The sequence below is a fragment of the Apodemus sylvaticus genome, chromosome 5 (genome assembly GCF_947179515.1).
Source record: "Apodemus sylvaticus chromosome 5, mApoSyl1.1, whole genome shotgun sequence".
NCBI lineage: Eukaryota > Metazoa > Chordata > Mammalia > Rodentia > Muridae > Apodemus > Apodemus sylvaticus.
The window spans coordinates 103,008,538-103,020,869 of NC_067476.1; the positions used below are offsets into that span (position 1 = coordinate 103,008,538).

The window sequence follows — 12,332 nt, forward strand, 5'->3', positions numbered from 1 at the left end:
ACAACCATATGTTTACGTAGCCACAGACACACAGAAGAAATTTCTTGTTCTATAGATTTAACCAAAAAATAACAGGCACATATTTAGGATGTGTTCATTTTATTGTCCACACTCACCAATTTTCTTAGCCTATAATAATCATTGATTGTTAGAATAGGTTCTCACTGAGGTAACCTGTTGAAGCTGATCTCACATCTCTACTCCCAGATTCCTCTCGTGGCTGAAGTTTATGGTATAGAGAAGGACATTTTCAGACTTAAGATCAATGAAGAAACTCCACTGAAACCAAGGTATGAAGTTCCCGATGTCGTCAACAGCAAGCTCGGAACTGTCAGGTGAGCCACTAAGCAGGGTCTGTTATGCACAGCCTTGGCATGTTCTTTTCATCCTACCTTGGATGGATTACTTATGCACCCCTATTTTGTCTGTTCAACGTTATAATCAGTCACTGGGTTAGTAGTGGCCTATATAGTACAGACCTCAATCATTTGGGGGATAAGTTTATACATTTTCTATATTATCAATTCTGCTTTCTTTAACTCCCATTCCAAAACTATTTTATACCTCCAAATGAGGAGAAACAGAACTTGGGGCCTGCTCTGTCTCTCACAACAACAGTAGTTTATTCAGCAGAGTGTGGACTAAGTAGAAGAAAAGCTATTTAATACCTTGGATTAGTACCGTGACTCAAGAGACCTAATACCCTAGCTCTCACAGTAATTTACACAGTCAGACAGACTCACTTTTAATTTAGGATCATCTCAAAAGCCTAACACTTAATTTTATGTAGAGCCAGAAATAAATTAATTATCAGTGTTTAGGTAAAAACAACAACAACAACAAAAACCCTCAGGACTAAAGCACTTTTAAGTACTTGTAAGATTTCCATGAGCTCTCCCCAGACATTCAGGTAAAACACCAGCTGCACTGCCTGGTGATTTCTGTTGTTTTGTCCCTGAAAGAATAGAAGGTTAAGACAGATGCTTTGATTTTCTCCATATCCCTACCATGACTTTATGTAGGTTATTTTATTGACCATAAAAAACATATGGTCAATAAATAGTAAAGATTATATACATATTGTGCAGTAAATATCGCTGTTAGTGCTGCTTCAGCCTCAACTACTTTCTAGGGGACCTTCAGCCACAAAAATAACTGAAATGCCGAAATCAGCCTTTTGCCCTTTCCCAGACTCCTTTGTAGCCAGAATACTTATATATTAGTAGAGATGTATCAAAGTGAGAATTAAATTAAAATGACAACATGTTAATGGGCCTTAATAAAGCATGACTGCTGTCCCTATGAGGAAACTGTGACAGCATATCCACAGGGTCACTTAAAATGACAAGCAACCATCTGCAGGTCTTACAAGAAGCCAACCAGCTAATAGCTCAGATTTCCAGAACTGTGAGAAAATAAACTGCTATTTAAACAATCTGGCCTGTGGTCATTTGTTATGATAACCCAGAAACTAAGAATGAACCCTGGTATTCTGTGCTCCTGTTTAAGTTACTCTTGGTCATCAACTGAAATAAGAGGCTTACCAAGAAAGCCAAGTGGTGGAGACATAGCACAATGTGACTGTCACTCAGAATTCAAAACTCAGAGGTGGCCTGGCTGCCAGCAGCCTCGCTGAAGCAGTTAATGACAGAAAACAACAGTCTCAGGGTTTGAAATTCTGAACTCAAAATATTGTTAGAAAACTAATTAGTCTTTATGACTGTTTCGTATCCCTGTGTCTACAAATACAGACTTGGAGTTTGATACTGCAGGTTGCTGAATTAGATCATAAACTGAGTTCATAGTTCCCTCAGATCTGTGATTTGGGGCATTAGCTGCAAAAAGTTATAAATGCCTGTATGTGAGAAGATTTAGATAATTCTAACACTCTAAACTTCCAAACTCCAATGAGCCTGAGCCTTCCTCTCCCTGCTACTTCTGTGAATATTTTTTTCTCATGTGCACTCACACTACATTCTGTGGTTGTCTGAAGAGGGCAGAAAATGGTGTCAGATCCCCTGGAGCTGGAGTTGCAGGCAGATGTGAGTCTTCTGCAGTCGCAGCACTCACTCTTAACCACTAAGCCACTTCTCTGTCACCTTCCTACTTCTGATAATGTTGACTCTGCCTTGCCTGAGCACACTGAATACACATCCACTGAGATAGACTTTGCAAAGGGATTTCCATGTTTTTTATGCCTCTAAACCTTTTGTTAGATCCTAACTAGTCCAGAAAGTCTTTTATAGCCAAGCTCATGAGAAGACTCGATGCTTAAAGTATAGGATTTTCACAGTGTCAGTGAGCTGACTCATCAGAGCAATTGCTGCCTCTAAGTCTGTGCCACATACAGACCCCTACACATACACACATATGACACACAAAATAACATTTTAAGATGCAAATTTAAAATTAAAAATAAATAAGACTATTCAGATTCTGTGTGCTCAAGTGTTACTAGACATTATAGACAGAAAGGATGATGATGGCCATTTATTTGTGTGTCTAACCTGTACCAGTTGCTTTGCACACATGATCTCACTTAATTTTTCCCCAAAAACTCTATTAGCTTCTAATTTTATTTGTACTTTGTAGCTAAAAAATTCAACCTAGAAGGGTTGAATAATGTTGCCACCTGTAGTTATGAAGTGTATGGTATATAATATATAGGTCTGTCCAAGCTCTTTCTTCACGGTCCATGATGGCTCCTTACTGTAGGCCTTACCAGTTCTGTCATAGGACACTCAGCACTCTAAATCACATAGAATCATGTAGACCTGTAGCACTAGATCTTTCTCTTCCTGTTTTATTTTGCAGGCTGGTCTGCTCAGGGGACACAGGCAGCCTGATACTGACAGATACAAAAGGAGAACTGAAATGTCATATCTCAGCAAACCCATTCAAGATCGATTTGGTGTCTAAGAACGAGGCTGTGATCAGCATCAACTCCCTGGGCCAGTTATACTTTGAGCACCTACAGATTCCTCACAAACAGAGGTATTTGTATACATTACTTGACCCTTAAGACCTAACTTAACAAAGCTGCCTTGAACTCAGATCTTCATGCTTGCAGAGCAGGTGTCTTACAGGCTGAACTTTCTCCCCTTTCCCCCCCAAAAAAGATTTTAAGGGTGGCTAAAGAACTTATGTACTAATATATTTGTTGTGTTATTTTTACTGTTTCTCCATTTAAAAAAAAAAAGTAGCTGAAGAATGCGATGGTTGAAGTAAGACGTTCCCATGGTTCAGGCATTTGGATGCTTGGTGCCCAGTGGGGGCTGCTGTTTGGGGAGACTTGTGGAAGACTCTGCTGTAAGAAGTCTATCTCTGGAGCCAGGCTTTGAGAGGCAGACACCCACCCCCATTTACCTTCTGCTTCCCACTTGTGGTTCCAGATGTAGTGCTCGCTTGCTGGGCTTCTGTTTAGCCACCATCTCTGCCGCCTGCCTCCTCCACCCCACCATCATGGACTCTTACCCCTCTGGAATTCTAAGCGCAAATAGACGTTCCCTGCTGTGAGTTGCGTTGGTCATTGGGTTTTGCCACAGCAACAGGAAAGTGACAGATAGGAAGAATATTTATAAGATACAGACAGAGTAGATCAGAATTTTTGATATCTAAATTTTCCTCCTTTTATTACCTTTTAATTTTCCCACAATGAGCATATATTCCTTTTATGATAATTAGTAAGATTTGCCAAAGCTAGCATTTCAAAAAATAAAAATAAGTTGCAACTTAAAAAAATCATCATGTGGAAATAAATAATGCAAATTTATCTTCACTTATTCTGATGATAGAAAAAGCAAGTACAGACTGTGAGGTTTTCAAACAAGCCTTGGTGAGAATAGGACAATTGTCTCTTCTGATTGCTGCAGTTTTAGCAGCAAGCCCCTTTACCCACTGAGCCATCTCACTGCCCCTACTTGCCTGCCTTTCTTTTTTTATTGAGACAAAGCCTTGAAGTTACTTTGTAGGCAACAGTGACCTTGAATTTCTGATGCCGTGCCTTAGCCCTCTAAATCTTCAGATTACAATTATGTATCACCATGCCTGGTCTATAATGATGTCATATTTAATAAATTAAAGGGTAGGATTTATGAAAATTCAGAAATGAAACATCTTTTTCACTGCATTAAATACTGCCAGTCTTCCAGTTGAGTGAAACGACATTATCTGTGTTTAAAACAGAGCTACTAAAGGAAATGAGCAAAATACACCAGCTGTCACCTCTCAGGTAATAAGATTTAGCCATTTCCTTTTGATCTTTAACACTCCAGTCTGTAAGCAAGTAGTGGGTTCTATTCCCTTCTTCTGCAGAAGGATGTTTGGTAAATGTGCTATCGTATATAAAGGGGTCACTTGTCATTGTCTTTCGCTTATCTTAGCATCTTAGTCCTTGTAAGTGTGTGTGCAGGCCAGTTGTGGAAGCCAGAATAAGTATCAGGTGACCTCCCCAATTATTCTCTAACTTAGGTTTTATTACATTTTGTTGATGTGTGTCTATGAGAGAGAGAGTGTGTGTGTGTGTGTGTGTATACTGTTATCTATATGTTTCTTTTAGGGGGAGGAAGGAACACAGTGAAAGGAGTCGGGTTCAATGCTAAAGAGCTAGGCAGGCTGTTCTATGAAAAGACTAGCAATGTTCTTTGACTTAACAAAATGTGTTGAAGACCATCTCCTGGCAGCAAGCATCACTGAAGGAATTTGTAGTTCATCATTAAACAGATCTAAGTTCCCTATCTATCACAGAGTGTACCTTCTTTTAAGATATGTTTACATTTTTTAGTTAACCCTAGGAACAAAGAATGTTTTAAGCACAGAGATAGATACATGGTCTCACTTCTGCTTTTCAAAGATTATTTTGTCTGAGTTAAGAAAACTGGACAATCTAGAAGTTTTTTGTGTGTTTGTGTATGTGGGTATGGCATGCACATGTCTGTGCACATGTGTGATATGGTGTACATCGTGTGTATGTGCAGGCCAGAAGTTGACACCAGGTGTCCACCTCATGTTTTGAGGCAGTCTCTTGCCTGATATCACTGATCCAGCTGGTCTGTGGGCAGCTTGTCTGGGGATCGCCTGTGTGCCCTCCAGTGCACCCGCTGTCTACCTCACATTTACATGGATGCCGAGGACTGAACACAGCCCTCACACTTGAGCAGCGAGTACTCTGCCACTGCACTGTCTCCCCACGACTCTGTAGTACAGGCTGCTCTGAAACCCATTATATAGCCCAGTGGCATCCAACTCACGGCAGTCCTCCTGCCTCAGCCTCCTGAGTGCTGAAGTTATGTGTATACACCACCTCACCTAACTAGAATCTTTAATCTTTCTTCATTCACAGCCACATAGCTCCTCACAGAGTCTTGACAGTAGCTGTGGCCTTTTGCAATGATAAAGTATTTCTGGTATCCCACAGACTAAGTCTTTTTCTTAAGACTCATCTATATGGATGGATGTGAGAGGACAGCTGCATGGTTACACATGGGATTGATGGCACGTCAGGTCCCCTTTGGGGAGGGAGCTCATTAGGTTGCTTGAGTAGCAGTTTTGAGACACAGATCTTGTCATGAAAAGCTTATTAATGTTACAAACCATGTCTATAGAAAAAAACTTCAACTGTTTGAGAGATTCCACAGACTCTAAAGCCCATGCCTTGCCCCAGGATAGCATCGTCTCTACCTGGGTCATTCAGATATGACTTCAGAGAAGCACAGGAAGCTTTACACAAACTAGAAGTGGACAAATAACTCATTTTCAAGCAAAATTTCTTTCGCACATAATTTATTTGTTCTCATTCTTAGGTAAAATTGAGAAAGTTGTAATAATAGAGAGAGGCAAGACCTGAGAAATCACTGTCATCCATTTCATCTAACATCTCAAACCAGCACAGACAGACATCTGATTGAAGAGGGGAAACTCAGCAAAACCAGGGTCTGCTTGTAAACTGACCTGAGCTGGGAAGGAAGATGGACCAGGGGTGACTGCCAACACTAGAACTCAAGTTCACTCCTCAGAGCCCACATGGTAGAAGGAGAGAGCTAATCCCTGTGGGGTGTCCTTTGGCCTCTCCATGTGAACTGTGCCGTTTGTGCATATGTAGCCCTCCAAATAAATAAGACAATAAATAAATACAAAAAAATAATACCGACCTAAGTTATTAGATTCTCAGTGTTTTACTTCATATGTTTACATGAAAGTTTTCCCTTTTGCAGGGTAGTGGTAGTAGCGCATGACATTAATTCCAGCACTCAGGAGACAGAGGCAAGTGGACCTCTATGAGTAGGAGGATACCCAGGTCTACAGAGTGAGTTTCAGGACAGCCAAGGCCACATAGAGAAATCCTGTCTCAAAGGAAAGAGAGAAAGAGAGAAAGAGAGAAAGAGAGAAAGAGAGAAAGAGAGAAAGAGAGAAAGAAAGAAAGAAAGAAAGAAAGAAAGAAAGAAAGAAAGAAAGAAAGAAAGAAAGAAAGAAAGAAAGAAAGAAAGAAGGAAGGAAGGAAGGAAGGAAGGAAGGAAGGAAGGAAGGAAGGAAGGAAGGGAGGGAGGAAGGGAGGAAGGAAGGAAGGAAGGAGAGAGAAGAGAGGGGAAGAGAGGGAAAGGAAAGAAAAGAAAAAATTCCTTTCAATTCCCTTTAGTTTTTCTACATGCAAAGGCTGAATTTTTTTTTCAAAACACTGCTTATTTTAGTCCATATAAAGATGTTCATGTCAAATGACTTAAACTTAAACTTGGAATTGTACCCAGTAGTCCTACTCCTATATATCCCCAAAAGTGAGACCATTACAGCATTGCCCACAGTAACATAAGCAGGAAGAAACACACAACCCAACCAAACTGTGGTCTGTACATGCATTTGAATAGTATTGGTCTTAGATACAACAGTTGGTTTTTTAAAAGGGTTTTAATTGGACATATTCTTTATTTACATTTCAAATGTTATGCCATTTTCCCCCACTCATAGCCCTTATCCAGTCCTCCCTCCCCCTACTTCTATGAGGTTGTTCCTTCACCCACCACACTCCCACCTCTCCACCCTCTATTCCTTTACATTGGAGCATCTATTGAGCCTTCATAGGACCAAGGACCTCTCCTCCCATTGATGCCTGACAAGTCAATAATCCTCTGCTACATATGCAGCTAGAGCCCTTGGTTGATGGCTTAGTTCCTTGGGAGCTCTGGGGGGGTCTGGTTGGTTGATATTATTGTTCTTCCTATGAGGTTGCAAACCCCTTCAGCTCCTATAGTCTTTTCTCTAACTCCTCCATTGGGGACCCCATGCTCAGTCCAATGGTTGGCTGTGAGTATCTGCCTCTGTATTTGTAGGGCTCTGGCAGGGCCTCTCAGGAGACAGCCATATCAGGCTCCTTTCAGCAAGCATTTCTTGGCATCCCCAATAGTGTCTGGGTTTGGTGACTGTGTATGGGAAGAATTCCCAAGTGGTACAGTCTCTGGATGGCCTTTCCTTCAGTCTCTGCTCTACACTTTATCTACACATTTGCTCCAGCTCAAGAAGAACAAAGACCAAAGTGTGGTTGATTCAGTTCTTCTGAGAAGGGGAACAAATATTCACAGGTGCAAATATGTAGATATGACAGTTCTGATGTGTGCTCCAAAGTGAGTAAGACCTGAGACAACCAGTGACAAAAGAACAAATACTTTAAGAGTTCACTTTATGCCGTGATTAAAGTCACATTGTTAGAGTGGAGAATAGAATGGTTTTACCTGGGGTGCAGAGTGGGAGAAATGGAGAGCTGGTATTTGGTAGGGAGGTCCAGTTTCGGCAGATGAAAGCTTTGTGGAGTTGGATGGCTGATGATAGGTAACACCATACCTCTGAGCAAATGCATGAGGTGACACTGGGCTGTGCACTTGGAAGTGTTAAGAGATACAGTGTATGTTATATATTTGTACACAGTAAAAAAGGTCATGGGTATTGACTTTTATAGAAAACTTATATTTGATTTATTAAATATACATCATAAGCCAATCTTCAAAAATATGGACTATTTTCTCTGTCTTTTTTTTTCCTCTTCTTTCTTTTTCTTTTTGGATGTGGGACAGAGTCTCTGTATATAGACTGAGACTGACTTACTATATAGATTAGGCTAGTTTTTAATTTATAGAGCTCTACCTGCCTCTGCCTCACAAGTACTGGGATTAAAGGCATGTGCTAACACATCCTGCATTTTCTCAGTTTTTAAACTTCTTTTGTTAGTAGTTAATAGTATGAGTGTGTATGATGCATGTGTGTAGGGCATGACATGCATGTACAGGCCAGGGGACAATGTTGTGGGGGGATTTCCTGCCTTCCACTTTTATGTGGGTTCCAGGGATTAAACTTGAGTTGTCAAGCTTGCCTTATTGGGAGGTAAAGGCCCTTACCAGCTAAACCATCTTGCCAGTGCCTCAGTCTTCTTAATAATACAAATAGGATATACTGTTATGGTAACCACATTTGTTGCAGTTTATAAACTTGTTTTGATCTCCTTTTTATATGAATAGGAAAATCAAGAGGACCTGGGCCTGTGGGAAGAAAAATTTGGAAAATTTGTGGATGTTAAAGCTAATGGTAAATTGACAAAATTAAGGTATAATATTAAAATAGGTCATTCCAAAACAGCTAAATATTTATGTCTAAAGATCATTTGAGGTCTGGGGATATGGATCTGTGATAGAGTGCTTGGCAATGTGGGGGAGCCCTGAGTTCAATCCCCAGTGCTATAGATGGATGGATGGATGGATGGATGGATGGATGGATGGATGGATGGATAGATGGATGGATGGCTTGAGCTTTGGCACCTAAAACAAGTAACTTCTGTAAGGAGAACAGAAATCTCCTAGTTGGATTCCCTATACTTCAATAATGTACTGTAATGGAGAAGTAATTATATATACCTTATGAAGGAATGAAAGAGATCCATGTGCCATGTGCGGCTAATGAACTTAGGACAGGACCTGGGCCAGCATGCTGCTTGGTGTTTTGAGTAAGTCAGACAACTGTAATTCCACACTCTATTTTCATGAGACCCACGTCATACAGCTCATCTACTCTAACATTTTCAGGCTTCCTCATCGTTGTCACAGGTACTGCATGCCCATCTATGACATCTCTCACAGGCTTAGCAGTATGTGAGGGTGTGGGCTCACACATCACATATCACAGCCATGGAAAGTCATACAAAAAGGATGTAAGGATGCAAGGCCTTCATGCTGCTCTCAACATGGTGGTTCTTGTAGAAAGCAACAGACAAGAAAGGTTACCAGGCAGAAGATAAACATGAGCTCATCCAGCCAAGATAAAAGTGCTCAGTATCAAGGGCAACAGAGCTTCAGCACACAGCTCAGGCAGCATAACTACTGAGTGTGCACTTTCACATACACGTACATATACAGTCACCTATCCCCAAACCTATCCCCGTCTTACTGTCAAAATCAGTATATAGCTTTGTTTGGTTGGGGCAAGTTCAGATCTCTCTATTCCCAGCTAGTTCTTTTGTTAGTTAAATGAACTGAATCCTTTAGATTGATCTATGAGAAGCAAAACTTAGCTTATGGTCCTGGTCTCTGCAGGCCCTTCCTCTGTTGGTTTGGATTTCTCCCTTCATGGATTTGAACATCTCTATGGAATCCCTCAACATGCAGAGTCACATCAACTTAAAAATACCAGGTAAGTGACAGTAAGAATTCTTGTCATAGTTTGGGTTTTATTTCTGTGAAGAGACACCATCACCAAGGTAATTCCTATAAAGGACAACATTTAATTGGCTTACAGTTTCAGAGGTTCAGTCCATTATCTCCATGGTGGGAAGCGAGGCCCCATACAGGCAGACTTGGTGCTGGAGAAGCTAAGACTTCCACATCTTGATCCGAAGGCAGCCAGGAGGAGACTGTCTCTCCCAGGCAGCCAGGATGAAGCTCTCTTCCAAACTGGGTTGGGCTTGAGCAAAGCCCACTGACACAGTGACACACTTCTTCCAACAGGGCCACACCACACAATAGTGCTGCTTCCCATGGGCCAAGCATATTCAAGCTGCCACAATTATTAAGTAGTCTGTGGCCTAATATTACTTACAGAGTTTGAGAAACCTTCCTAGTACTCTTCAGAGTCCTGAACAGTATAAGAGAATTGAAAACTTAGTAAGAGCAAGCAAGCAAGGTTCTGTCTATCTATTCTGTCTCTGCTCTTGACTGAGTGTCTGCAATAATGGACTGTAGCACCCTGTACCTATAAATCGCTTTTGTGAGAGTATCTATCTCAGCAACAGAAATGAAACTAGGACAGGACATAAAGGTGGAAAGAAAGAACCAGCTCCACAAAGCTGTCTTTGACTTTCACATGCATGCACACACATTCACATTAATTATAGAACTGTAATAACGAACCCCAAAAATACAGAAATAAAATTAATGAATAATTGGAATTAAAATGGAGGTTTGCTTTTACTGTGTAGGATCGTTGAGGGGAACCTAAACACACTAAATTATTATATATATATATATATATATATATATATATATATATATATATATATATATATATATATATATATGACTTTTACTCTAAAGAGGAGAATGACCCAGAGAATGTGGCATCTCCAATTGCCTATGATTCCCTTGGAGAGACTTATCAGACTGACACTAGTGACAAATGGATCCCAGAGGCATCTGCCAAAGAGAAGCCAAAACCAAAGAGAAGCAGAGACTGATAAAGCTGTCAGGGTTGGAGACTGTTTAATTCATAGGTAGGCAGAGTGACTAGTCTCACTGCCCCAGCCTCTGTCCTGTTCCAGATCTTCCCCAGCTCAGCTCTCTGGAGGCGTGTTAGGATGTTCTTCTTTTGCCTTCACACAGTGCATCAATGGAGGAGGCTTAGTATGCCTGCTATTTTGGAGGATTCACAGCAGACATTTAGAAAATCTAGCTCAAGATCTAAGCCTAAGATATCCAGGAACCAGTGGAGACAAATGAGGAGGATCACATGCACCCGGTTGGGCCAGGAAGCCTTCAGTCAAATGGCAAGAGAAGAATCTTCGGAGGGGAGTGGTTTTACATGGGGGTCTTGTTACATGCTCAGACTGGCCTCGCACTCATAGTTCTCCTATCTCTACCTTCCAAGTTCAAGGATCTTAAGTATGTGACTTTATGGAAGGAGGTAAAAGGTTGTTAACAGAGAGGATGAAGCTGTCCTATTCATTAATGGTCCACTTGTATTTGGTGTTAAGCCTCCTTTGTGTTTCAGAGATGGAGATGCATACCGTCTTTACAATCTGGACGTCTATGGATACCAAGTGCATGACAAAATGGGCATCTATGGTTCAGTGCCTTATCTCCTGGCCCACAAACAGGGCAGGACTGTAGGCATTTTCTGGCTGAATGCCTCAGAAACACTCGTGGAGATCAACACAGAGCCAGCAGTTGAGGTGAGCTCTGGAATGTGGCTGCATGCTGTACTTCCACACTGCAGTGTAAACCGTTTCCTTTGCAGGAGCATTTTCCTGTACCAAGAGCTTTGCATTGTAATCAAAAAATGCCAGTAGGAGCTACTAAAAGTAGACTTATTCACTTAGATCCAGGTGCTATGGGTTACAGGGAAATGTCTCCGCTTTTCATTATACCCTTTTTAGTACACGCTGACCCCGATGGGCTCAGCAGCTGCCAAACAAAAGGTCAAGTGCAGAACTGACATGCACTGGATGTCAGAGAGTGGGATCATTGACGTTTTTCTGCTGACAGGACCTACACCTGCTGACATCTTCAAGCAGTACTCATATATCACAGGTACAAACAGTCTTTATTCTGTTAGCTGTCCTATGTATCATCACTGAAATCACTATCTGTCTTACATTATATAGAAATCACAATGTCTCTAAGCGTTTTAAGTGGCAACCATTTTTTTCCATCCTCATTACATCCAGACAAGGTAAATAGGACTCTAGAGGAGTTCTCAACCTATGGGTCTCAACCCTTTTGGGGGAGGTCACATATCAGATATCCTGCTTATCAAATATTTACATTAAGATTTATATCAGCAGCACAATTACAGTTATGAGGTAGCAACAAAATGATTTTGTGAATGAGAGTCACCACAACATGAGAATTGTATTAAAATGTCACAGCATCAAGATGGTTGAGAACTACTGCACTAGACTCTCCTCTCTCTAATTCTTAACCCTTGTCATATGCCTGTTTGAAGCTTTAGTGTCTGAGAATAATTCTCTGTAGCTAAGAAGTATTCCATCCTGAACTTCTGAATGGTTCTTCTCTGTTAAAATATACTACTGACTTTAACAGTAAAATAATTGTTCTTTAAGAGACTAAAGGCTAGCTAAGGTC

At 40.9% G+C, this 12,332-nt stretch overlaps 1 protein-coding gene across 3 annotated transcripts in view; it reads left to right on the top strand.

The window, feature by feature from the left end:
• Positions 1–12,332, top strand: part of Ganc (glucosidase alpha, neutral C) — a 63,580-nt gene that overhangs the window by 17,142 nt on the left and 34,106 nt on the right. For 2 of the 3 annotated variants that reach the window (XM_052183326.1, XM_052183324.1), the window contains exons 4-11: positions 208–335; positions 2,815–2,994; positions 3,393–3,512; positions 4,186–4,231; positions 8,502–8,568; positions 9,570–9,666; positions 11,239–11,419; positions 11,624–11,777. In XM_052183326.1, the coding sequence (XP_052039286.1) occupies positions 208–335; positions 2,815–2,994; positions 3,393–3,512; positions 4,186–4,231; positions 8,502–8,568; positions 9,570–9,666; positions 11,239–11,419; positions 11,624–11,777 (973 nt within the window). The remainder of the gene's footprint in view (positions 1–207; positions 336–2,814; positions 2,995–3,392; positions 3,513–4,185; positions 4,232–8,501; positions 8,569–9,569; positions 9,667–11,238; positions 11,420–11,623; positions 11,778–12,332) is intronic. The other variant, XM_052183325.1, reaches the window with a different exon arrangement.